This window comes from Scyliorhinus torazame, chromosome 16, assembly GCF_047496885.1.
Source record: "Scyliorhinus torazame isolate Kashiwa2021f chromosome 16, sScyTor2.1, whole genome shotgun sequence".
NCBI classification, from domain to species: domain Eukaryota; kingdom Metazoa; phylum Chordata; class Chondrichthyes; order Carcharhiniformes; family Scyliorhinidae; genus Scyliorhinus; species Scyliorhinus torazame.
The window spans coordinates 32,887,778-32,915,621 of NC_092722.1; the positions used below are offsets into that span (position 1 = coordinate 32,887,778).

Sequence of the window (27,844 nt, forward strand, 5' to 3'; positions counted from 1 at the left end):
CATGGGGTGGGCGGGGTTTGGCGACGCGCCCTGGAGTGGGCGGGGTTTGGGGGCGTGCCCTCGGGTGGGCAGTGTTTGAGGTGTGCCCTCGGGTGGGCGGGGTTTGCGGCGTGCCCTCGGGTGGGCGGGGTTTGCGGCGTGCCCTCGGGTGGGCGGGGTTTTCGGCGTGCCCTCGGGTGGGCGGGGCTTGCGGCGTGATCTCGCGTGGGCGGGGTTTGCGGCGTGCCCTCGCGTGGGCGGGGTTTGGGAGTTGTTGGGTCTCCTGTGTATTCTCCAGCAATGTTCAGAACTGTGCTCGGCGGAGCCCTGGACGCCATGTTGGGCGTCGCTGTCGCTTTGCGCCCTGTGTCAGTGTGGCAGCCTCTCGTTTCTCGCATCATGTCCAGTTCTGCTGCGTCGCGGCCCCGAACCGCTCTCGGAACCATGGAGTTTGGACGACGCGTGGATGCCAAACAATGCGCGGCAATGGTGTGCGCGTTCATGGAACGTGGGCACGACGAGCTGGACGGCGCGTTCATGTACACAGAGGGGCGCTCGGAGCAGATCATGGGCTCGATGGGACTGGGACACAAAGGTCAGCCCAGGCCCTGCGGTGCCGGACTAAATTATTCGGCTCAGCCTACCTGCTGATCATGGGTGATCTTCCACCTCAACTCCCCATTATTCCTTCATGTCCTCAGACCCCAAATTTGTCTGTCACAACTTTAAATACTCTCAATGAAAGAGCACCCACATCCTATAGATCATAGAATTTACAGTGCAGAAGGAGGCCATTCGGCCCATCGAGTCTGTACCGGCTCTTGGAAAGAGCACCCTACCCAAGGTCAACACCTCCACCCTATCCCCATAACCCAGTAACCCCACCCAACACTAAGGGCAATTTTGGACACTAAGGGCAATTTATCATGGCCAATCCACCTAACCTGCACATCTTTGGACTGGGAGGAAACTGGAGCACCCAGAGGAAACCCACGCAGACACGGGGAGGATGTGCAGACTCCGCACAGACAGTGACCCAAGCCGGAATCGAACCTGGGACCCTGGAGCTGTGAAGCAATTGTGCTATCCACAATCCTACCGTGCTCAATGATCAATCCCTGAGTTCCAGATGCTGCAGCCAGGGGAAACATTGAAAAAATAGGAGCAGGAGGAGGCCATTTGGTCCTTCAAGCAAGCTCCGCCAATCATGGGGCGACACAGTAGCACAGAAGTTAACATGTTTCACAGCTCCAGGGTCCCAGGTTCGATTCCCGGCTTGTTTGTATGGAGTCTGCACGTTCTCCCCGTGCCTACATGGGTTTCCTCCAGGTGCTCTGGGTTCCACCTGCAGTCCAAAGATGTGTAGGTTAGGTGGTTTGGCCATGCTAAATTGCCCTTAAGTGTCCAAAAAGGTTAGGTTACGGAGATAGGGTAGAGGTGTGGTCTTGGGTGGGGGTGCTCTTTTCAAGGGCCGGTGCAGACTTGGGCTGAATGGTCTCCTTCTGCACTGTAAATAAATTCTATTGTGATCCTGGCTGATCATGCAACTCAATAACCTATTTTCCCCCATATCCTTTGATCCCATTTGCACAAAGTACTATATCTAACTGCTTCTTGAAACCATACAATGTTTTGGCCTCAACTACTTCCTGTGGTAACAATTTCCACAGGCTCACCACTCTTTGGGGGCAGAAATTTCTCTTAATCTCTGTCCTAAATTGTCTACCCCATATCTTCAGACTGACCCCATGTTCTGGACACACTCTCCATATCAGAACTAAATACAAACAAATGTGGAAATACTCTGGTCAGGCAGCATCGTGGGGAGAGAAATAGTTAACGTTGCAGTTCGAGGTTGCCTTTCATTCAGGGCAGCATGGTGGTGCACGGCGCACCGAGGACCTGGGTTCAATCCCGTGTTATGGGTCAGGGTTTAGAGAACCACAAACTGTATCATGGAGTTCACCTGACCCACAACTTTTAATAGATTGTGGTATGGGGAGCACACGGCCCACTCTACAGGTGTGGTATAGCAGGAATGGAAACGTTTTTTAAAGCAAAATAATGTTTATTCTATGAACTCAAGTTAACCTTTTTAAAACATACAGTGAACATCTTAGCAACCATCAATTCAAATACATCCCCCAAAGAACACAACAAACACCAAGAAATGCTTAAGCTGTCCTTTTAACATGCATAAGACTTAAAACAAAACTTTTAACAGAGGCACATCAGGTTAAAGTCCCAACTGAGAGCAGTTATTAGTTTTAAATCACCAAGGGATCGATTTACAATCTTTAGATTACAGAGAGAGAGACTAATACCCCTTCTGGCTGTGACTGCAGCTATCTAGCTCTGAAAACGAAACTAAAACACACCCTGCAGCAAACAGCCTAAAATGAAAGTAAAAAGCTGACAGACAGCCCAGCTCCACCCACTCTCTGATCTCACTGCAGTAATAAACACCCATTTCTTAAAGGTACTCTCACTACAGATATTTATATACACACCCATTTATAAACATCCATTTCTTAAAGGTACTCTCACATGACACCCATCCCCGGGTCACCGTCCGTGTGAAGTTTGCACATTGCTAACCTACCAATGAGCTAATCTGCCAAGGCCCTTCAGAATTTTGTATGTGCCAGTGACGTCAGCTCTCATTTCCCTTGTGTTTTTTTCTTACTTGATTTTGCACTGATTCCGGTTTCTTTCTGTACATTAAAGTTAAGATCACAACCAAAGTGAACCCATGGGATGGGAAGACATTGAAAGCAGAGAGTGTCCAATGTCAGTTGAGTACATCGTTGGAACGTCTGCAAAGAAAGAGTGTTGAGATCCTCTACCTTCATGCTCCAGACCATGAGACACCAGTTGAAGAAACGTTGGCTGCCTGTCAGGAACTTCACCAACAAGTATAATGTGGATATTAAAATATAACGCTGAGGCTGTGGGCATGCAGAGCAGGCCAGGAATTTGGAGAATGAGAGCTATTTGGCTTGTCATGTCTGCCATCTTAATGAAAGCACTGTCTGATTAATTTGCCACAGCATATTGAACAGTGCAGTATGAGAGAGTGCAAGATACTTGGAAGTGCTACCCTTAGATAGGTTAGTTCCTCATCCTAACTTTCTTACTCAGCAGCTGTTAAAGATCCCATTACGATTTATGAAGAGGAGCAGGGCGATCTGCTTGGGTCACAGCCAAACGCCAGTAGATGATTTATATCATTGGGTCTTGTAAAAAAGGTATAAAACAGTCATGCTCTTTAGAGTGACATAAAGTGTAGAAAATGCTTTGAGCAGTTTCTGTGATGATCTGATGCGGAATCTTTGTTTGGCTTTATTTTGTGGTGAGGGCAGGGTTTTCATGAATGAGGCAGTTGGTGTTCGATGTTCTTGCTACTGTGAAATAACTTGTAAAAAGCAGAATGTTTCAATGTGGATTTCTTTTTAGGGGAAATTTAAGGAGTTTGGTCTCTCAAACTATGCTTCATGGGAAGTGGCAGAGGTGTATTCAATCTGTAAATATAAAAACTGGGTCCTTCCCACAGTCTATCAGGTATGTTAAGGATTGGCAACATCCAACTTGCTGAAGCTTTTTTAGTTATTTGCTCATCTGATATTTATCCTGAGATGTATCCGTGGATTACTTAGGAGGTTACTTCTGTTTTTTGACAATGTGTATGTTCCACTGTCACCAAACCTGCCATCCAAAAATCTGCTGCCTGTTCCCGAATTCACACCAAGTTCCATTCACTCATCACCTCTCTGCCCACTGACCTACATTGGCTTCTGGTTCAGCTTTGCCAAATTTTAAGATTCTCATTTTTGTTTACAATGTTATATGGCCTCGCCCTCTATATCTCTGTAATCTCATTCTTTCCTGCCCCCCCTCCCCAAGCTGTTTGCAGACCCCCCAATTCTGGTTTTCTGGGCATCCTCTTTACCTCTCTTTCCTCCTTTAAGATGTTTCTTGTCCAAGGGTTTGGTTACAGCCCCTAACATCAGCTTGTGTGACTCAGTGTCAGGTTTTGTGCCTTGTAGCATTTTATTACGTCCATAGTGCTATCAGCGCTGTTGGTGTACCAACACTACACGAACTGCAGCGGTTCAAGAAGTGGCTCACCATCTTCTCAATGCCAATTAGGGATGGGCAAGTCTTGTACTTTGAGATGCCTGGTGGTTGTAAAAGGCACTATATGGTTGCCATTTGTTGACCACAAAGCTAAATTTCCGAGAGTCACGTGCCGTAGCTAATGCCCATTTTTCCAGTTGGATGTGTATTCCAAATATAGATGATTTTCTCTGGAATAATTTACTTCTGTTTGTAGGGAATGTACAATGCCACCACCCAGCAAGTGGAGACAACTCTTACCCTGTCTCCGGCATTTTGGGATGAGATTTTATGCCTACAACCCGCTTGCAGGTATAGTATCGTCCCAGAAATGGATGAATGTCAGAACAGAAGCAAAACGTTTACTGAATTTGTCCTGAGGAATAGTTTATATTCTGTGTGGTTCATTGCTGCAGGTGGGCTACTGACCGGGAAATACCAGTTTGAAGACAAAAATGAGAAACAGCCCACCGGCCGCTTCTTTGGAAACAACTGGGCTGAGGCTTACAGAAACAGGTGAGTTCAGCAACTTGTATGCAGTTTTGGTCTCCTTCTCGGAGGAAGGATATTCTTGCTCTCGAGGGAGTGCAGCGAAGGTTTACCAGACTGATTCCAGGGATGGCGGGACTGTCATATGAGGAGAGATTGACTAGGTTGGGATTGTTCTCGCTGGAGTTCAGAAGAATGAGGGGGGATCACATAGAGACTTATAAAATTCTAACAGGACTAGACAGGGTAGATGCAGGGAAGATGTTACCAATGATGGGTGTGTCCAGAACCAGGGGTCACAGCCTGAGGATTCAGGGTAAACCATTTCGGACAGATAAGGGGACATTTCTTCACACAAAGAGTGGTGAGCCTGTGGAATTCATTACCACAGGAAGGAATTGAGGCTAAAACCTTGAATATATTCAGGAGGCGACTGGATATAGCACTTGGGGAGAATGGCTATGAGGAGAAAGCAGGATTAGACTATTAAGTTGGATGATCAGCCATGATCGTGATGAATGGCGGAGCAGGCTCGAAGGGCCAAAAGGCCTCCTCCTGCTCCTATCTTCTATGTATTGTTAAGACATTTTAGTTACCGTTGTATGAAGAGTCAAAAGTCCTGTTCCTTTTCACCAAACACCATTTATTTCACTTCCACAGCCTCTGCACAAACCTCTAACAACACACCACCTGATACAAGGGCCACCTAAAGCCCCTTTACATATCAGTGTCAATCATTGGATACTTAACATAAATGAGACAACTAATTGCAATGTCTCTTAATGCATTACTTAACTCTTAACCCATTACTTAACAGTCTCCCCTTGGAGAAAAAAATAATTAGGTGAAAACAAAATTTAAAGAAACTCAAAAACACACACGCAATTTCCCTTTTTTCACATTTTTTTGAAGAAGAAAAAAAAATCACAGAAACAATATCCAAAAGTTAAATTTCTGTCAATATCTGAGATATATAAAAGGCCATATCCACCGCCTCTACAAAGCTTAACGTCTCAGCAGCCAAAGTGCTTTCGACTACTTTCCTTATTTTCTTTGTTTCCCACACAAGAGGACAACATTTACTATTGTTCCCCAAGAGGAAAATTATAAAACCTCCTGTGCTTGATTTGCATAGGACGCATCACTATAAACTATGAATTTCAAGTGCCTAAGGTCACCTAAAACCGGGAACCTCAAAACACACTCCTGCATTTTTAGTTTGGCCAAACGCTTTATTTGCTCTTGTTATGTCTTCCACTTTGGGATCATTCATTTTTGTACTCAACTCTAAGACATCAAAATTCATGTCTGGTCTAGTCTGTCTACCTAACCAATTCAGTTGCCCAATTAAACTTTGCAGTTGCTCTTTTTCCATCTTTGAAACCTTGCATCTTTTTGTGAAATCTCAGCCCCGACTAATTGCTATTGGGCTGATGCTTTCCAAATAAGATTGCTGACGTAAAGTTGCCCCTAACTTAGACGGTCCGATTTCCAGTCCAATACATTTAAATGCACCGGAAGCCTGACTTCCGACCCTGAATTCTTTCCTCAAACCAGAGATTACAAAAGCTTCAAAATCACTAGTCCCACCCCACAAAAATTATTTGACATGCATCATAAAGATGCCAGGAAGGTTCCTTTATAGTGCCAGTAAAACATTACCGGATCTACTTTCAACTGGTAATAGCCTAACTTTAACAAAACTGACCTTACCGAAAAATACCAGACTCTAGATGCAACATTTAAACCACATACACATTTGTTCAACTTCCAGAATACGCATTCTGTGTTAGCTGCTTCTTTAGGAGGACGGAGAAAAATGTCTCTCTGGAGCTGATGATCCTGCAAGACGGCAGCTTTCATATCTATAGATTTGCATTCCCATGCCTTTGTGGCTAAAAGATCTTTAAAATTAACCTTTCCTGCTGTAGGTGAATCTACCCTTAAATCCTGATCTAAGCTTTCTTCAAATCCCCTTGCCACAAGCCTGGCCTTTGCCTTATAAGTTCCATCCAGAAGAACCTTTTCCGTGCAAATCCAACTGTGGGACAGAGCTCTTTGTCCCCTATCCGGTGCTTCCGTGTATACCCCAAATTCACTCCAACTATGCAGTTCTTGCTGTTTAGCATCTTTGATAACTTTTCAAATAATTTATTTGAAGCCTCCAAAATCTCACGTGCATCTGGGCTTCTACTCCTATTAGTATTCGTAGTCTTACTCATGTTCCGAGACCTTGATAAACTGCGTCCCCTCTCCCTCCTGGTAACTTGTTCTATACTGGTACTGCTTGATCTTTCCTATCTGCTGTGGGATGTCCTTTCAAAATTCTCGACCTTTTCCTGCGGACCTGTTCACTATCCGATGTACTATCTGAACTGGCACTGCGTTTCTGTGACCTCCATTTTTGAACTTTGTGTTCCCAATCCATTGTCTTCACTCCCTCCCCTGAATGCTGTACATTCAACCAATGTTTATACTTTCCAGTGGCCTTCCCTGCTCTAATAACAGTTGCATCCTTCCATTGTCTAGACCCTTCAGGCAAGTATGTCATCTTTGTACCAACTTTTGGTAGTTGTCCTTTCGGAAAAATGGCCTTATCCCAGATCTTAAGGTCCACAGCCACAATGTCGCTAAAATCCCTGGCCAAAGGTAGGGTTACTATTGGTCGTGCTGGTGTCCCTCTGTACTTCCTACAAACTTCACAGCAATCACTAACCTGTTCTATCAGTTTAGTACAGTCTTCATCCCTTACCCCTGCATCCTTTAATAAATTTTTCAGCCTCCGATGAGGCGGATGTGCAAATTGCCTATGCGGTTTTAATACAACAAACTTTTTATCAGCTAAAGTCCCATTTTCAACTGCCATTAACACATCCTTAACCACTCTACTTGAAATATTATTTGTCAGTAATGGAATACAATAGTGTCCCGACTGTGTAAATTGTAAGTCCACCGTCTTTCCAAAAACTGTTTCATAGATTATCATAGAATTTACAGTGCAGAAGGAGTCCATTCGGCCCATCGTGTCTGCACCGGCTCTTGGAAAGAGCACCCTACCCAAGGTAAACACCTCCACCCTATCCCCATAACCCAGTAACCATCCCAACACTAAGGGCAATTTTGGACACTGAGGGGCAATTTATCATGGCCAATCCACCTAACCTGCACATTTTGGACTGTGGGAGGAAACCGGAGCACCCGGAGGAAACCCACGCACACACGGGGAGGATGGGCAGACTCCGCACAGACAGTGACCCAAGCCGGAATCGAACCTGGGACCCTGGAGCTGTGAAGCAATTGTGTTATTGTGCCACCGTGCTGCCCACTGATGCCTTATCCTGTTCCATATCCAGTTTCATGTGTGCTTTCTTCATCGACGGTCTGCTCAGAAGCAAAGGTATCTCACTTGATACAACATCCGTGCTAATGAAATGATTCACTCCGGCAATATTGCAAGGGATCACCACTCTTTTCAGCGACTTCAGAGTATTACCATCCCCAAAACTGAAACTTGTGGAACTTTCAAATTCCTTAACCTTGTTACGACTTTCAGCATTCAAGGAATCCAGGTAACATTTTAACCAGTTAATTCCACACACAGTAGATGTGCAGCCACTGTCCAATACAGCACAATTGAAGGATTCTACAACCAACACCCATATTACCGGTTTAAACCCGCTTGTTAATAGGACAATGTCTTCTCTCTGAACACTATCTTTTTCCTCTTCTGACTCTTCCGTGTCATGTCGCTTCAAACACTCTTATCGTAACGAGTTGGACAATTGAAAGCATAATGGTATTGAGAGTCACATCGAATTATCATGCCCCGTGCATTTCTGAGGTTCATCTTCCTATTGTAAGTTCTAACTGGGTTTCTGTCTTCATAATTTCCTTGTCTCGATCTCCTTCTATAGTCTTGGGCCCTGTTCGTAGCCGTACAATTTTGCCATCCTGTTAGTAGTGTATCTTCCATATTCTGCTTTAAAGCAGGCTGACCTATTCGAGTCATCAGAGCCATCGTAATTGAATGTTTACCCAGAAACTTCTTTAAAGTTTTTGTCATCTGATCGAATAAGGTATCCTCATCCATAAACTGAACTCCTGTCAAAACCAGGAGCCTATCCATGTTGCTCACTCTAGCACAGTCGAGTAATTTAAAGGCCAACACAGACTGTGGAAATTCCAGGTTGTGTTTCTGCAGCCTTTTATATAGTCTGCCAAATTCCATTATATAGTCTTCCATAGAGAATTCCTCTATTTTCCGGAACTTATCAAATTCCGACCATGCTTCATACGCACTTAACAAGTCATCTTTCTTGTAAATCTTATCCATATATTGTAATAGAGTCTCCAGACCTTCTTCTGAGTCTAACTCTTCCAATTCCAGCTCAGAAAGCACTTTGTTTCGGATTTTACTGTGAGAAGGTAGAGAAAGAGCCAATGCCATACCTTGTTTTCTCTTTCCCAAAGCAGTTACCTTAGCCCACATAATTACTGCACTTCTCCATTGGTCGTACGATTCCCTTTCAGAAAATAAGGGGGGATAGTCATATCCAGCCATCTTTATCCTGGGTTCAGCCTTGTATCTTTTTTTTTCTTCTCACTCACTCCTTGGTTTGATCAGGAAAAGTTGTATCTTTCAAACCTTCACATTTGCACAGCAACCATTCTCTGCTACCATTGTTAGACGTTTTAGTTACCATTGTATGAAGAGTCAAAAGTCCTGTTCCTTTTCACCAAACACCATTTATTTCACTTCCACAACCTCTGCACAAAACTCCTAACAACACACCACCTGACACAAGGGCCACCTGAAGCCCCTTTACATATCAGTATCAATCATTGGATACTTGACATAAATAAGACAACTAATTGCAATGTCTCTTAATGCATTACTTAACTCTTAACCCATTACTTAACATGTATCGATGTCCAAGAATTGGGCTTCACATTCTAACCCTCCCCTATTGCAATAATGAGTTGTTTGGTATCTGAATTACCGACTGATTTCCAGTGATTTCTAAGCTTCGCATTCTCTGTTATTCTCACTGTAAACTTTTTTTTCTTGCAATGGTTCAGGTATTGGAAAGAGCATCATTTCAGAGCTTTAGATCTTGTGAAGAAAGCAATCGATGCAACTTATACTTCCGAGAAGCCAAGCCTGACAGCAGCAGCACTAAGATGGATGTATCATCACTCCAAACTCCGGGTATGGCCGATTCCAAAATGTAGTGATTCATGTCATAAATGACAACCCATCATGGTGATAACTTGGCCCGGTGGAAACACAGTGCGGCAACGATTTCCACTGAGCAGTTTGAGAAGCGTTTACAAGGTGGAGCCTAGCCTTCTCATTCTACATCGTTAGATAATCCTCAGCCTACTCATTCTCCACCTTCTCCTTTCGGATAATCTCCAGCCTACTCATTCACCGCCATTTCTCGTTATTCACCTACAATAATTACAACAGCTGATGTCTTGCTTGTTTTCTGCAGGGGGACCTTGGTGATGGAGTTATAATTGGGATATCAACTATGGAGCAACTTCAACTAAACCTGGCTGCGTCTGAGGAAGGGCCACTTGCCCCAGCTGTGGTTGAGGCCTTTAATGAAGCTAGGAATCTGGTAGCACACGATTGTCCAAATTATTTTCGTTAGGACGGACCTAGATAAGGAAGGCTTCTAAAATATACGCACTGAAATAATGAATTTAATAATTATCATCCGTTCTTAGAACCAGATTTAACAAAGTTATCAATTAATGTGTCTGGATATGGATGAAATGATTCCGGTAACTGCCTGCAATTGCTAAGCTGCAATGGGAAATTATTTTACCGATACAGATGGCTGAGTTACATGTCCCGTGATAAGGAATCAGGTAGAGGACTAGCCTAGGGCAGAAACACCAGCAAGAGAAATAAGATTGAACTGTGAGGACTTTATTAGTTACTCCAATCTCACAACTGTTGGGAGAGTTGAACTGTCAACACAAACTGTAAACAGAATCAAAGCTATTACTGAAAGTGTAAAATAATATGTTTCAAACCGATCTCCGGTGGAGAATAAAAACCAAGACTGATTGACCATTTACACATTTGTTCGTGCTTGAATCATCTATTGCATCACACACGGGAGGATTCCGCTGAAACAAGATGAATGTCCTAGAATGAGAATGTATTGGTGTCCTTGTTTCACAGGCAGATTGGTACAAATTCCTATGTTCGCACTTCCTACGTAAACAGGTGTCAACCTTCCCGCTCCTACTGCTAAGGGGGATTCAGGACAGGGTAGTTTCCAGACGGTGGGTAGGAGAAGGGAGCGTCTTGGACATTTACAAGGAACTTATGGGGTCAGAGGAGACACAGACTGAGGAGCTGAAGCGCGAGTGGGAGGAGAAAAGAGGATGGTGTATGGGCGGACGCGTTGAGTAGAGTCAACGCGTCCGCACATGTGCCTGGCTCAGCCGGATACGATTTAAGGTCGTTCACTGGGCTCACATGACAGTGGCCCGGATGAGTAGATCTTTGAGGTGGAAGACAGGTGTGCAAAATGTGCGGGAGGAGCAGCGAACCATGTCCACATGTTTCGGGCACGTCCAAATGTTGGCAGGGGTTTGCAGTTGTCATGTCCACGGTGTTAAAAACAAGATGGCGCTGAGTCCAGAGGTAGCGATTTTCAGGGTGTCGGAAGACCCGGGAATCCAGGAGGAGAGAGGCAGACGTTCTGGCCTTTGCTTCCCTGGTATGCCGGAGACGGATACTAGCCTTGGAGGGACTCAAAGCCCCCGAAGTCGGAGCCCTGGCTATCGGACATGGCTAGCTTTCTCTGTTTGGAGGAAATCAAGTTCACCTTCAGAGGGTCACTGTTCGGGTACGCACGGAGGTGGCAACCGTTCGTCGCGGAAAATTAATCGTCAGCAGAAGGGGGGTGGGGTTAATAAAGGTGGGACCTGTAAGGAAGGGAGACGGCTTTGGCACTATGTTTATAGTTTCATGTACATTGTTTATTGTGTTGTTGTGATACCAAAAAAATCTCAATAAAATGTTTATTAAAAAAAAATCCTATGTTTGCATTTACAGTGGAAACTGCTAAATAAAACTGGTTACATTGTAGTTACCTTCCCAACACTGGTGTCACTATAACCTCTGTAGTTGGGGTTGAGGGCATTGTGTAATTATTGCCTGACATTTACAATTATATTACAGAACATTAACGGTTGTAGCTGAGGGGCAGCACACTAACCAGTGTTGGGAGTTCAAGGTCCATTCCAGAATTTCAGCAGCCAGTAATGAGAGTGTTATGCTTTCTCTTTTTAAGTTGTTTTTTGGGAAGCAAGTCCAGCATTGAATCATTACTATCCGTTCCTCATTACCCTTGAAAGTGGTCTAGCTTTTGAATCTCTGCAGTCTATGTGGGTAGGTACACCCACACTGCTTGTTTGCCTGTAGCAGTTTGATACAACTGACTGGCTTGCCTGGCCTTTTGATGGAGCATGTTAAAACTCAACCATATTGCGGTGGATCTGGAGTCACATGTAGGTCAGATTGGGCAAGGATAGCAGATTTCCTCTCGAAGGATGTTAGTGAACCGGATGGTGTTTTTGCAACAATCACGTAGTTTCCTGATTATTAGTGACACTAGCTGTTTATTCCAGTCTTATATTCATTTTTTAATTGAGGGCAATTTAATGTGGCCAATCCACCTACCTTGCACATCTTTGGGTTGTGAGGGTGAGTCCACACAGACATGGGGGGAATGTGCAAACACCACACAGACCTGGGGCCGGGATCGTCTCCAGGTCCTTGGCGCCGTGAGGCAGCAGTGCTAACCACTGCACCAACCTTCAGATTTACATAAATAAACTGAATTATGTCCCTGATGTTAAACTGGTATCTTGGCTTTGTGTCTCACAGTATAAAATAGTGTTTTTCAAAGTGTGGGTAGCAACCAGGAGGGTTGCTGAGCGATCGATCGGCTGCAGTGTTCCCAAGCGCGGGAGAAGTGACTAATGGCTGCTACCGCCATTTTTATTGAGAATGGCCGTCTTTTAAATGGATAGAAATGGAAAGACCGTGTGCAGTCCTCCAGTCAGAAGTGGCAGCAGCGAGGTCAGGCACCCTCTCTGTACTTGCTTTTGGCGCCAAATCATGGAGGAATTTCTTCTATTTTCTAGCTGCTTGTAAGCAAAAGAAGAGAACCGTGAAGATGGATGGTTTTTGCAGTGTGTCTACTGGACAGGATCTCAGAACTGAATCTGGAGAGCTGCTCAGGAGACTGCAGGGCAGGACAAAGCAGTGATAGTATTGGCTCCATACAGAGCTCCAGGGCACCTGGTTAACAGCCTACAAATAAGAAACTTAACTCGGGAACAAAGCAGTAGAAAGATGATTTATTGAGGCATGGTTTTGCCAATTGTGCCAATGCAAATAAGGATGCAAAGCCCATGTGTCTTACATGCAGGGAGGTACTGGCAAACGAGATAATTGGGTACTGTAAATGAAAAAAGTTAAGGGGCAATTTAGCGTAGCCTATCCACCTACCCTGCACATCTTTGGGTTGCGGGGGGTGAAACCCACGCAAACACAGGAAGAATGTGAAAACTCCACACGGACAGTGACCCAGAGCCAGGATTGAACCTGGGATCACAGCGCCATGAGGCAGCTGTGCTAACCACCGCCACCGTACTGCCTCGCCAATGAGGCAAGTTGAGGGTGAAAAATTGCTTTTGAAGTGGAGATCCAGAGTCAGTTATTTACAGCTGACTCCAAATGAAAAGACTACCTGCTGTACCTGAACTGTGATACCGCATCAAAAACAAGCTAAACATTGTCAGTATTCTCGAGTAGCATCATCCAAGAGTATCCAGTGCTGAACAAAACAAGCAGATTGTCGCTATTGCTTTCACAATGACCTACATGGGTGAGGTTGGATTTTCAATTTTGACGAAGATGGTAAAAATCCAGAAAGACGTGCTGGTTCGGTGAATTGGTTATGCTGAAGTTGGCTCCTGATAATGGGCATTGCCCTCTCTTCCTGTTAATCTGATTGGAGTGAGATCATGAAGACCAAACAGGCTCCCCTTTCGCATTAAAAGGTAAGTGAACGTGGCATGTGTTGCAAAGGTTGGACAATTGACAAAAGTGGGTCTCTGGGAAAAAAGGGTTTGAAGAACACTGATAGAAAAAATACTAGGGTGCTCTTCCGAGAGCAGGACATTCTGGTCATCCTCCCCCAAAATGCTGATCTGGATCATTTTGCTCACTGCTATAGTGGTATCTTGCTGCCCATAAATTGGCTGCCACCTACAATTGTGACTACACACCAAAGCTGTTCATCAGCTGTGAAAGGCTCAGGAAGGAGCTGTATAAACAAGAGTTATTTTGTCTATAACACCAGGATGGTAAATCAGTCAGTTTCCTGGAGGTCAGTAAAGACCATTAATCTCCTATATTTCATGCCTCTTCCACCAATAGGCGAGACCCAGCCAATAAAGTTCCAAACTTTTATTAAAAATCCACATTAAAGTTGGTGTCCATTATTGCAACATCTGATATCCTAAATGTTTGTGGCATTGCTCATTAGTCACCGATGGTTACTACTGATGGCACACACACTGCAGCCCTTGAACCTCCAGTCACTCCTGTTTAGCGTCCATCTCCTCAATCTCTTTGTTGCTTCTTTCTCCAGTTGCTGCCAGTTGCTCAAATTCACCAGTCTCGGAATTCCACATACAGTTTATTGTCACTTTGAAGTCCGCCATCTCAACACCAAGAAGTTTCTGGGAGAGAAAAAGAGAGTGCATAATTAAAAAACGGTGTCCAATATCTACATTATTTGAGGAGAGCAAATTTGGAAAGCTTTATTATGATACGCAGGTAATTTTTTCCCATTTCATTGGTACATTCCAGCTGCTTCTCAGTAATTTCAAGTTTCTGAAAGTTAGTTTAAAAAAAAAAGACTCACCAGAAGACGTGCTTGCTCAGGGGTCAGTGAGGCACCTTCTTTGCACACGTCATAGTCAGACAATAATGTGACAACGCCTAGGAGACAGAGACCACACAAGTAAAATCCAACTACTGCCTACTGTTCCAAATCTTATTCTTTCATATGTAATAGTGGAGAAGAAAAGAAGCTCAGTTTGCATAAGCTGCCATTGCTTATGACCGTACCTTTCTTCAATGTGGTTGGTAATCCAAGCTGCCGCAGCTGTGGCTCAAGAGAGTGTGTGAACTGTGGCAGTGGTCCAGCATCTAGTGTAACAGCCATTGTAGCTATATTCCCAGCACGAGCAAAATTGGACTCAGTGTATCGATCAAACCACCTACAGATTTGGAGCACAGATTCAACAGACAGTGTTGAAGAACTCTGCAGAAAGGCTAAAGAATTAAAATAAGAATGGGAACAGGTCAGAGAGAAAGTCGACAGGAAAAAATGTTGAGAGACTCACTCAATCACTTCCGTCTTTGTGCGATTCGTGAACAGAAGGCCTACTTCACCTTGTAACTGTTTACTGACCTAGAGGAAAATACATTATAAGATTCTGCAGATGCTGTAAATATTCAGGATCTGAGCAAGCAATGTAGGGTTAATGTTTAATATGAATGACTTTTCACCACAACTGAGAAAAAGATAGACCTGGAATGTTAACCCTATAAACTTTGAGATTACATTCTGGAAATTTAGGCTCAAAGACGAGTCCCAGATCCCATACATGATCCAGTCACTGACAACTCACCTTGTGCAAACCATCCTTGTACTCGTCTGCTGGTTCTCTTCCGAGGGCCACCATCATCACTTTGTTTTTACCAAAGAAAAACCTGCACAAACACAAAATAGAAGTTTCACACTTACTTGCACAAGAGAGTGATAGCAAAATGTTTAAAAAATTTTTTTTTTTTTTTTTTAAAAAGAGTACCCAATTCGTTTTTTCCAATTAAGGGGCAATTTAGTGTGGCCAATTCACCTACTCTCCACAGCTTTAGGTTGTGGGGGTGAAACCCACGTAAACACGGGGAGAATGTGCAAACTCCACACTATGATGGTTGCGTCTCTGCAGACTTGGAAACTGAGCTCCAAGCCATCGTCAATTCCTTCATCCAGGCTACAAGAGCATAGGCCTTAAGCACCCATGAGATCCTCTACCAACCAGGCCCTTACATGTCATGCAGAGCCGCCCCAGGATATAAAAATCCATGACTAGGTCTTAGACAACGTAGACTACGTTCCGTACTTGGAGGCCTATTGTCAACAAGGGCAGACATTGGCGACAAGGTTCAGGGCCATTTCCATTGTGCCAGCACAGCCTTTGGTTGCCTGAAGAAAGGAGTGTTTGAAGACCAGGAACCTCAGTCCTGGCACCAAGCTCATGGTCTACAGAGCAGTAGTGATATCTGTCCACCTCTGGCTCAAAGACTTGGACTATGTACAGCATGTGCCTCAAAACCCTGGAGAAGTACCATCACCGACGTCTCCACTAGATCCTGCAAATCGATTGGCAGGATAGGTGCACCAATGTCAGTGTTCCCACTCAGGCCAACATCCCCAGAACAAAGCATTTGATCAGCTGCACTGGGCAGGCCACATTGTCCACCTGTGTGACATGAGACTCCGGAACAAGCACTCTACCTGGAGCTTCGACATGGCAAGAGAGCCCCAGCAGGTCAGAGGAAACACTTTCAAGGCCAACCTCAAAGCCCTGCTGAAAGAGCGCAACATCCCCATTGACACCTGTGAATCCATGGCCCAAGATCACCCAAAAATGGAGAAAAGAAACACCTTGATTTCATTGCTGACAGCAAGCTGAAGCCAAGCATTGACAGTGAAAGGAGAACGTGGTAACTCAGGCACCCAACCCACCCACTCCTCCACCATCACCTACCAGACCTATGACAGAGACTGTAGGTTGCGCCAGAGAACTCATGTTTAGTGTGGAGGTAAGTCATCCTCGACTCTGAGGGGCTGCCTAAGAAGAATTGATATGCACTCGCACTCAAAATTGGCAGAATATGGTTAGCGATGACCCCAAGGATCTGTACTGGGCTCTTCTCTTTTCATGATATTCATAAATTACTTTAATAAAGGAATAGGGAGCTGTACATTGGTGGCACAGTAAATAGTGTAGATAGCAATGAAAAGCTTCAAAGGCTGTGATATATTAAGTGGGCAAAACTGTGGCAGGTGCAATTAGGTGTTCATCAGGAGGGTCACAGAAATGTCACAACTGAAGCTGATATGATTTTTGTTAAGATGTTGCCGTCAAAGGAGCAGGTATCAGGCAGGTTAAGTGGAGTTAAGACATATATCAGCCACAGTTGAATTCAATGATAGAACAGACTCAAGGGGCTGAATGGCCTACTACTGTTCCTAGGTTCCTCCTCTGCACGACGCAAATAAAATTAATCCACCTAGTACCCATTTTACTGAAGTTGGTATGTGTCGGTGGGGGGGGGGGGGGGGGGGGGGGGGGGGGGAAGAGACTTAAATCCCAGCGACTCACCGGCTATGTTTCCAGGCACTCCGCATGTCCTTTAGTTTATTATTTCTCATATTCTCAATAGAAAAGACAAAGACGTTCTTGTAGGTGTCCACACATTTTCTTAACTAAAAAGACAAGACGACAATTAAGGGTCCATACAAAACATCAGCATACTTTGGCCATTTTCCACCAGCTTAATTAAAGGATTAATTAACCATATAAAAACTTGCATGTTTATAACCACTTGAATTGAGAAAACTGTCCAAACTAGTGGCTCGTTTAGCACAGGGCTAAATTGCAGGCTTTTAAAGCAAACCAAGGCAGGCCAGCAGCACGGTTCAATTCCCGTACCAGCTTCCCCGAACAGGTGCCGGAATGTGGCGTCGAGGGGCTTTTCACGGTAACTTCATTTGAAGCCTACTTGTGACAATAAGCGATTTTCATTTCATTTCTCAACTTCGCAGGATTGTCAATCAAAATTTGATACACAGCCCCACAAGGGGATATTAGGACAGCTGACCAAAAGATTGGACAAAGCTAGGCTTTAAAGAAAGAGAAGTTTAGCAAAGGAATTTACAATTTAGCACCTTGACAGCTGAATGTGCAATCACAATGTGGGAAGACAGGGGAGCAGAAAGGCCACGGAGGGATTTGAACACAAGGATGAAATTACAAATTTCAGGGATTGCCAGACCAGGGTCCATGCAGGTTCGCATGACAGGCTGAGGCAGGGGCAGTCACTGGATTTCTGTATCTCGGGTAAAAGGAAGAGATGACATTAGGAGAGAAAGAGAGGTTTAGAGTTAAAACAGGGATAAGCAGGAATCATAACTTGGCGAGCAAGGAAAACCAAGGGATTGGTGTGGAGGCCAAACAGAAGTCTCAATTTTAGTGTCAGAGGTTCAAGGGTTCCTCACACTTGGATGAGTTGAGGGGTGGACGGGCTCAAGGATACAAATCAGTATTATAGACAAGTCAGGGATTATTTTTATTCTTGTTACAGCCCAGCCAGATCTCCCTAATTTAGACAGCAAAAATGGGCTGTACCAGGGTAGGGGAAGAGTGAGAAATTTACTGGACACAAAGGCATCAAAGAGAGGTGAGGATGTATTTTTAAACTAATTGACAGCTAGCGAAAAGTTTTGAGAACCAAAGAGTTGGGAATTTGTGCAAGGTATTTGAGAAGGGAGGCGGGGAAAAGATTTCCCCAGAGTCGTCACCGGGGGGCGGGTGTGTGTGAGGAAAATGACGAGAAGCGTCTGTGACCCAGAGAATGGAATAGAATAGAGGGAGAGGCCCGAAGCGCCGCTCTTACTGCTACAATGGAGTCAATGCGATTAATGACTCACCTCCTCGATCAGGTTCTGTTTGATCTGCAATCCTTTCTTTGTTGTTTTAGTCAAAGAAACTGCGGAAATTAAAGAAAAGTGTATTGAACAATTCAACCAGCGAGGCAGGAACCGAGCGTTTAAGCCCCGAGTCCAAGTTCGTGGAAACTCACGGATTCGGTCAAATCGCGGTCTCCCCTCCCCAAAACCCTCTGATTGGGGCCCATCGCCCCGGACAGAGCCCGGTCTTACCCCGCTTGTCGCGCCGGGATCGCGGCATTGCCTCTCAGTCTCTCGCCGCTCACGCTGCCTCGGTGCGCTCAGGACCCCGTGCCGCGCAGCGTTATGGGATTATGGGCGCCTTCACTCCGCCGGAACATTTATTGAGGGTTAAAAACCAGATCCGAGAGAGCAAACCCCCCCCCCCCAAACAACCCATCGGGCTTATTGACTCGTCCAAACAGATCCGGTCACAGAGTCTGGGGCGCCGGGAGGAAACTTTGCCACCGTTTGGGAGAAGCGGGCTCTCTTGTGCACTCTGGGGCTGCGGAGGACCCAGCTCCCCCACTGCATTCTGGGATTCTGGAGGACCGAGCAGTGATGGTGGTTCTCTCTGGCATTTGGTTCTTTTTCGCTCTCTTTGAGTTTGCAGCGGCGATTTACGAGGATCAAGTCGGGAAATTCGACTGGTGAGTCGCTGGGAGGAGAGGCCATCGCTCCTGAGAGGGTGGGGTTCTGAAGAAGAAGGTTTGTAGCAGTCACTCGGGGGGCCGCCGGTTCCCCGCTTTCCCCTGGAAACCAGGTGTGGGAGGGCCCCGAGGGCGAGCGGCAGGTTTGTTTTCTCCCAGGTCGAGCCGCGGGGGAACAGGCAGTTCTCCGTCCAAAACGGGGCAGGAGAGGGGTGGAATCAGTGACTGTTGTGAATTCATTGAAAACCCCACCAACTGACTGAAATTCGACAAAAGTTCGAATTAAACCTGAAGCATTTGGGAAAGTAGAGTACCGACAGGTAATAAAAACTAAATGGTATAATTTCAAGAGTGTTTGGACAGAGCCACCTGAAGAATAGATACGGTGCAAACAAACAAAGACATGTACAGCACAGGAACAGGCCCTTCGGCCCTCCAAGCCCGTGCCGACCATGCTGCCCGACTAAACTACAATCTTCTACACTTCCTGGGTCCGTATCCCTCTATTCCCATCCTATTCATATATTTGTCAAGATGCCCCTTAAATGTCACTATCGTCCCTGCTTCCACCACCTCCGGTAGCGAGTTCCAGGCACCCACTACCCTCTGTGTAAAAAAACTTGCCTCGTACATCTGCTCTAAACCTTGCCCCTCTCACCTTAAACCTATGCCCCCTAGTAATTGACCCCTCTACCCTGGGGAAAAACCTCTGACTATCCACTCTGTCTATGCCCCTCATAATTTTGTAGACCTCTATCGGGTCGCCCTCTCAACCTCCGTCGTTCCAGTGAGAAAAACCAAGTTTATTCAACCGCTCCTCATATCTAATGCCCTCCATACCAGGCAACATTCTGGTAAATCTCTTCTGCACCCTCTCTAAAGCCTCCACATCCTTCTGGTAGTGTGGCGACCAGAATTGAACACTATACTCCAAGTGTGGCCTAACTAAGGTTCTATACAGCTGCAACATGACTTGCCAATTCTTATACTCAATGCCCCGGCCAATGAAGGCAAGTATGCCGTATGCCTTCTTGACTACCTTCTCCACCTGTGTTGCCCCTTTCAGTGACCTGTGGACCTGTACACCTAGATCTCTCTGACTTTCAATACTCTTGAGGGTTCTACCATTCACTGTATATTCCCTACCTGCATTGGACCTTCCAAAATGCATTACCTCACATTTGTCCGGATTAAACTCCATCTGCCATCTCTCCGCCCAAGTCTCCAAACAATCTAAATCCTGCTGTATCCTCTGACAGTCCTCATCGCTATCCGCAATTCCACAACCTTTGTGTCGTCTGCAAACTTACTAATCAGACCAGTTACATTTTCCTCCAAACCATTTATATGTACTACAAAGAGCAAAGGTCCCAGCACTGATCCCTGTGGAACACCACTGGTCACAGCCCTCCAATTAGAAAAGCATCCTTCCATTGCTACTCTCTGCCTTCTATGACCTAGCCAGTTCTGTATCCATCTTGCCAGCTCACCCCTGATCCCGTGTGACTTCACCTTTTGTACTAGTCTACCATGAGGGACCTTGTCAAAGGCCTTACTGAAGTCATCCACTGCCCTACCTGCATCAATCATCTTTGTGACCTCCTCGAAAAACTCTTATCAAGTTAGCGAGACACGACCTCCCCTTCAAAAAACCATGCTGCCTCTCACTAATACGTCCATTTGCTTCCAAATGGGAGTAGATCCTGTCTTGAAGAATTCTCTCCAGTAATTTCCCTACCACTGAAGTAAGGCTCACCGGCCTGTAGTTCCCTGGATTATCCTTGCTACCCTTCTTAAACAGAGGAACAACATTGGCTATTGTCCTCCGGGACATCACCTGAAGACAGTGAGGATCCAAAGATTTCTGTCAAGGCCTCAGCAATTTCCTCTCCAGCCTCCTTCAGTATTCTGGGGTAGATCCCATCAGGCCCTGGGGACTTATCTACCTTAATATTTTTCAAGACGCCCAACACCTCGTCTTTTTGTATCTCAATGTGACCCAGGCTATCGATACACCCTTCTCCAGACTCAACATCTACCAATTCCTTCTCTTTTGTGAATACTGATGCAAAGTATTCATTTAGTACCTCGCCCATTTCCTCTGGCTCCACAAATAGATTCCCTTGCCTATCCTTCAGTGGGCCAACCCTTTCCCTCGCTACCCTCTTGCTTTTTATGTATGTGTAAAAAGCCTTGGGATTTTCCTTAACCCTATTTGCCAATGACTTTTCGTGACCCCTTCTAGCCCTCCTGACTCCTTGCTTAAGTTCCTTCCTACTGGTAGGAGAGTCGATATGTTGTAAGTCACACATTGATGGTAATTGGCAAAAAGTGAGTTTTTTTTTAACAAGCGAGTTATTATGAACTGCAAAATACACAGCCTGAAAAAGCGATGGAAGAAGATTCGGTTGTAACTTTCAAAGAATCATAGAATTTGCAGTAGAGGCACCCCACTTAAGCCCACGCTTCCACCCTATCCCAGTAACCTCACCTAACCTTTTGGACACTGAGGGGCAATTTAGCATCGCCAATCCACCTAACCACATCTTTGGACTGTGGGAGGAAACCGGAGCATCTGGAAGAAACCCACGCATACACGGGGGGAATGTGCAAACTCCTTTCAGAGTCACCCGAGGCTGGAATTGAACCCGGGTACCTGGAGCTGTGAGGCAGTAGTGCTAGCCACCGTGCCACCCCTTTCAAAATGGAATTGGATAAATACTCTTAAGAATTGCAGGTCTATGGGGAAAGAGTAAGAGACTGGGACTAATTGGTTGGCTTTTTCAAAGAGACCCACAGGTGTGATGGATTGAATGATTTATTCTATGTTGTGTCGTACTGTGATTGAGTTAATGCCATAGTCACAATTCCTGTTATAATTCTCTTGTAGTCAAATGCACAATGCTTCTGTTTTAATTTTTAAGGCGACGGCAATATGTTGGAAAGCCTCGGTTTGCACATTTTGATGCACCCACACAGAACTCAAGGAAACTCATGGTTGCAACAGAGAATAACGTGATTGCTTCTCTCAACTTGAGGAATGGCGAAATCAGTGAGTGTTGTTGAGTTGACGTTGCTGGAATTAATTCTACTCAGATAGATTACAAACAAACCGTCACTTATCTCCGCATTGCTGTTTTTGTTTTGATTTGCAGTCTGGCGTCAGGTGGATAAAGAAAGTCCTGAGGGGAATGTGGATCTGATGTTGTTCTATGGACAGGGTGGGTGTAGTCCATTCAATTCTATTCAACTTGTACTGTTCATATTATGCCTTTCTCTAAGCATTGGTGAAATCTCACAGTGACTCTGCAGACAATTCTTGCTTGAATTCATAGAATCCCTACATGCATAAGGAGGCCAATCGGCCCTTTGGGTCTGTTTTGTAGAACAAATAGAAGCGCTTTGGCTCATCTTGTCTGCACTGACCAAGCATCTTTTATTCTAATCCAGTGTTCCCAACCCTTTCATGGCAGACTGCAATGAAACAAACAATTCCATGGCACACCCACTTTATTACAACTGAATCGATTGCTCAGAAATGCCCCAGAATGTTGTAGCGAACCAACAGTGACCAATCATATATAAGGGGCAGGACACGGTGCACCACAATTCAGCAATCCATGTTTTAAAATTTTAAAAATGTAGTTTTCCAATTAAGGAGAAATTTAGCATGACCAATCCACTTAGCCTGCCCTTTGTGGGCAGCACGGTAGCACAAGTGGATAGCACTGTGGCTTCACAGTGCCAGGGTCCCAGGTTCGATTCCCCGCTGGGTCACTGTCTGTGCGGAGTCGGCACGTTTTCCCCGTGTATGCATGGGTCTCCTCCGGGTGCTCCGGTTTCCTCCCACAGTCCAAAGACATGCAGGTTAGGTGGATTGGCCATGATAAATTGTCCTTCGTGACCAAAAAGGGTAGGAGGGGTTATTGGGATAGGGTGGAAGTGAGGGCTTAAGTGGGTCGGTGCAGACCCGATGGGCCAAATGGCCTCCTCCTGCACTGTATGTTCTATGCACATCTTTGGTTTGTGGGGGCGAAACCCACACAAACACGGGGAGAATGTGGAAACTCCACACGGACAGTGACCCAGAGCCAGAATCGAACCTGGGACCTCAGCGCCGTGAGGCAGCAGGGCTAACCCACTGCGCCACCGTGCTACCTATTATTTTCTCTCCTTTAATGACACATGGTTTGGGATCATTTTGTGTTCTGTAGCTTCTGTTACACAGCCTTGCTATGTGTCAAATTAAAAGCAATATATTAGATAATGACTACAGACTTTACAAAGATTGTTTTCTGTGGGTATTTTTTACATAGCATGATAAGCTAGGTGTAAGAACTACAAATCAAGGTGCAATTTAGTGTTCATGATTTGGCATTTTCATCCACAATATTTGACTCCTTGCTGTTGCTATACATACTTGTGAAAATGATTTAGCTAAAAGGTATTAGAATAAATTCAGGCACATATATTTCCTCAACATCTTCCTATTTTGTAAAGTTGAGTTTGCTTTAATTAATGTTAAGATTCGGGTCACGAGTGAGCTACACAGATATTCCTTACCCAGAGTGACTGCTGGGTAAGTAGTAAAGATTTAAATTGTTTGCGCAGGCCAATAACAGCTGACTGCTGTTTTTGTGTGGGGCGCAGTGGTTGCTGGTTAAGTGTTTTATTTTTACCTGTATTTAAGTTGGGCAGTTTCTAAACCCTAGACACTACACTTGTAGTGTCCCCCACCCTTCCACCTCCTTTAACCTAAGGGGTAGAGTGAATACCAGGTAAGCTCTTTTTTTTTTAATCTAGAGGGGATGGCAGGGAAGGTAGTGCAATGTTCCTCCTTCAGAATGTTTGACGGCGTCCCTGCTGATTTCATCTGTGGGAGATTCACCCATCTCCAGCTCCTCTGAAACTGCATTAGGGAATGGGAGCTGGAGCTGGATGAACTTTGGATCATTCAGGAGGCAGAGGTGGTCATAGATAGAAGCTTCAGGGATGTAGTTACTCTGAAGAATAAAGATAGATGGGTGACGGTGAGAGGGGCTGGGAGGAAGCAGTCAGTACAGGGATCCCCTGTGGTCGTACCCCTTAGTAATAAGTATACCGCTTTGGATACTGTTGGGGGGGACAACTTACCAGGAGTAAGCCATGGGGTACAGGTCTCTGGCACAGAGTCTGTCTCTGTTGCTCAGAAAGAAAGGGGGCAAGAGGACTAGAGCATTAGTCATTGGAGACTCCATAGTTAGGGGGATAGATAGGAGATTCTGTGGGAACGAGAGAGACTCACGGTTGGTGTGTTGCCTTCCAGGTGCCAGGGTCCGTGATGTCTCTGATCGTGTTTTCGGGATCTTTAAGGGGGAGGGGGAGCAGCCCCAAGTCGTGGTCCACATAGGTAGGGATACGGATGGAAGGCAGGAATTCAGATCTAAGGCAGAAACTTAGATCTAGGTCAAACAGAGTTATTATCTCTGGGTTGTTCCCCGTGCTAGCGAAACAAGGAATAGGGAGAGAGAGGAGTTGAACACGTGGCTACAGGGATGGTACAGGAGGGAGGGTTTCAGATTCCTGGATAATTGGGGCTCATTCTGGGGTCGGTGGGACCTCTACAAACTGGATGGTCTACACCTGGACCAGAGTGGTACCAATATCCTGGGGGGGGGAAATTTGCTAATGCTCTTCGGGAGGGTTTAAACTAGTTCAGCAGGGGATTGGGAACCTGAATTGTAGCTCTAGTATACAGGAGGTTGAGAGTAGTGAGGTCATGAGTATGGTTTCAAAGTTGCAGGAGTGTACCGGCAGGCAGGAAGGTGGTTTAATGTGTGTCTTCTTCAATGCCAGGAGCATCCGGAATAAGGTGGGTGAACTTGCAGCATGGGTTGCTACCTGGGACTTCGATGTTGTGGCCATTTTGCAGACATGGATAGAGCAGGGACAGGAATGGTTGTTGCAGGTGCCGGGGTTTAGATATTTCAGTAAGCTCAGGGAAGGTGGTAAAAGAGGGGGAGGGGTGGCATTGTTAGTCAAGGACAGTATTACAGTGGCAGAAAGGACGTTTGATGAGGACTCGTCTACTGAGGTAGTATGGGCTGAGGTTAGAAACAGGAAAGGAGAGGTCACCCTGTTGGTGGTGTTCTATAGGCCTCCAAAAAGTTCCAGAGATGTAGAGGAAATGATTGCAAAGATGATTCTGGATAGGAGCGAAAGCAACAGGGTAGTTGTTATGGGGGACTTTAACGTTCCAAATATTGACTGGAAATGCTACAGTTCGAGTACTTTAGATGGGTCCGTTTTTGTCCAATGTGTGCAGGAGGGTTTCCTGACACAGTATGTAGATAGGCCAACGAGAGGCAAGGCCATATTGGATTTGCTACTGGGTAATGAACCAGGACAGGTGTTAGATTTGGAGGTAGGTGAGCACTTTGGTGATAGTGACCACAATTCGATAACGTTTACTTTAGTGATGGAAAGGGATAGGTATATATCGCAGGGCAAGAGTTGTATCTGGGGGAAAGGCAATTATGATGCGATGAGGCAAGACTTAGGATGCATCGGATGGAGAGGAAAACTGCAGGGGATGGGCACAGTGGAAATGTGGAGCTTGTTCAAGGAACAGCTACTGCATGTCCTTGATAAGTATGTACCTGTCAGGCAGGGAGGATGGGGTCGAGCGAGGGAACCGTGGTTTACTAAAGCAGTCGAAACACTTGTCAAGAGGAAGAAGGAGGCTTATGTAAAGATGAGACATGAAGGTTCAGTTAGGGCGCTCGAGTTACAAGTTAGCTAGGAAGGACCTAAAGAGAGAGCTAAGAATAGGCAGGAGGGGACATGAGAAGGCTTTGGCAGGTAGGATCAAGGATAACCCTAAAGCTTTCTATAGATATGTCAGGAATAAAAGAATGACTAGGGTAAGAGTAGGGCCAGTTAAGGACAGTAGTGGGAAGTTGTGCGTGGAGCCCGATGAGATAGGAGAGGTGCTAAATGAATATTTTTCGTCAGTATTCACACAGGAAAAAGACCATGTTGTCGAGAATACTGAGATTCAGGCTACTAGACTAGAAGGGCTTAAGGTTCATAAGGAGGAGGTGTTAGCAATTCTGGAAAGTGTGAAAATAGATAAGTCCCCTGGGCCGGATGGGATTTATCCTAGGGTTCTCTGGGAAGCTAGGGAGGAGATTGCTGAGCCTTTGGCTTTGATCTTTAAGTCATCTTTGTCGACAGGAATAGTGCCAGAAGACTGGAGGATAGCAAATGTTGTCCCCATGTTCAAGAAGGGGAATAGAGACAACCCCGGTAACAGCTTGGGGCTGTTTAGCAAGGGCTAAATCGCTGGCTTTGAAAGCAGACCAAGGCAGGCCAGCAGCACGGTTCAATTCCCGTACCAGCCTCCCCGAACAGGCGCCGGAATGTGGCGACCAAGGGCTTTTCACGTAACTTCAGTGAAGCCTACTTAGAACATAGAACGATACAGCGCAGTACAGGCCCTTCGGCCCACGATGTTGCACCAAAACAAAAGCCATCTAGCCTACACTATGCCATTATCATCCATATGTTTATCCAATAAACTTTTAAATGCCCTCAATGTTGGCGAGTTCACTACTGTTGCAGGTAGGGCATTGCACGGCCTCACTACTCTTTGCGTAAAGAACCTACCTCTGACCTCTGTCCTATATCTATTACCCCTCAGTTTAAAGCTATGTCCCCTCGTGCCAGCCATTTCCATCCGCGGGAGAAGGCTCTCACTGTCCACCCTATCTAACTCCCTGATCATTTTGTATGCCTCTATTAAGTCTCCTCTTAACCTTCTTCTCTCCAACGAAAACAACCTCAAGTCCATCAGCCTTTCCTCATAAGATTTTCCCTCCATACCAGGCAACATCCTGGTAAATCTCCTCTGCACCCGCTCCTGCACTTGTGACAATAAGCAATTTTCATTAATTTTCATTTCATATAGACCAGTGAGCCTTACTTCTGTTGTGGGCAAGGTCTTTGAAAGGTTTATAAGAGATAGGATGTATGATCAACTGGAAAGGAATAATTTGATTAGAGATAGTCAACAAGGTTTTGTGAAGGATAGGTCGTGCCTCACAAACCTTATTGAGTTCTTTGAGAAGGTGACCAAACAGGTGGATGAAGGTAAAGCAGTTGATGTGGTGTATATGGATTTCAGTAAAGCGTTTGATAAGGTTCCCGCGGTAGGCTAGTACAGAAAATACAGAGGCATGGGATTCAGGGTGATTTAGCAGTTTGGATCAGAAATTGGCTAGCTGGAAGAAGACAAAAGATGGTGGTTGATGGGAAATGTTCAGACTGGAGTCCAGTTAATAGTGGTGTACCACAAGGATCTGTTTTGGGGCCACTGCTGTTTGTCATTTTTATAAATGACCTGGAGGAGGGCGTAGAAGGATGGGTGAGTAAATTTGCAGATGACACTAAAGTCGGTGGAGTTGTGGACAGTGCGGAAGGATGTTACAAGTTACAGAGGGACATAGATGATCTGCAGCGCTGGGCTGAGAGGTGGCAAATGGAGTTTAATGCAGAAAAGTGTGAGGTGATTCATTTTGGAAGGAATAACTGGAAGACAGAGTACTGGGCTAATGGTAAGATTCTTGGTAGTGTGGATGAGCAGAGAGATCTCGGTGTCCATGTACATAGATCCCTGAAAGTTGCCACCCAGGTTGAGAGAGTTGTTAAGAAGGCGTACAGTGTGTTAGCTTTTATTGGTAGAGGGATTGAGTTTCGGAGCCATGAGGTCATGTTGCAGCTGTACAAAAC

General features: G+C 45.4%; 3 protein-coding genes across 3 annotated transcripts in view; 2 read left to right on the forward strand and 1 right to left on the reverse strand.

The window, feature by feature from the left end:
- The first annotated feature begins 242 nt into the window (after nt 1–242).
- On the forward strand, nt 243–10,673 carry LOC140392683 (aflatoxin B1 aldehyde reductase member 2-like). The gene is given in 8 exon segments (XM_072478200.1): nt 243–574; nt 2,707–2,894; nt 3,436–3,540; nt 4,313–4,347; nt 4,349–4,407; nt 4,512–4,611; nt 9,664–9,793; nt 10,080–10,673. Coding segments are annotated over 8 exon segments (1,074 nt in total). The 5' UTR covers nt 243–279; the 3' UTR covers nt 10,242–10,673.
- A 3,398-nt stretch (nt 10,674–14,071) lies between these two features.
- Nucleotides 14,072–18,824, reverse strand: mrto4 (MRT4 homolog, ribosome maturation factor). Its single transcript, XM_072478201.1, has 8 exons — nt 18,639–18,824; nt 18,408–18,466; nt 17,080–17,183; nt 15,319–15,400; nt 15,031–15,098; nt 14,753–14,904; nt 14,547–14,623; nt 14,072–14,361 (listed from the first exon to the last, which is right to left on the reverse strand). The coding sequence occupies exons 1-8, from the start codon at nt 18,664–18,666 to the stop codon at nt 14,218–14,220; spliced, it is 714 nt and encodes a 237-aa protein (XP_072334302.1). The 5' UTR covers nt 18,667–18,824; the 3' UTR covers nt 14,072–14,217.
- A 2-nt stretch (nt 18,825–18,826) lies between these two features.
- Nucleotides 18,827–27,844, forward strand: part of emc1 (ER membrane protein complex subunit 1) — a 50,317-nt gene continuing 41,299 nt past the window's right edge. The window contains exons 1-3 of the mRNA XM_072478198.1: nt 18,827–19,075; nt 22,000–22,127; nt 22,231–22,296. Of these exons, the coding sequence (XP_072334299.1) occupies nt 18,987–19,075; nt 22,000–22,127; nt 22,231–22,296 (283 nt within the window). The 5' untranslated portion in view covers nt 18,827–18,986. The remainder of the gene's footprint in view (nt 19,076–21,999; nt 22,128–22,230; nt 22,297–27,844) is intronic.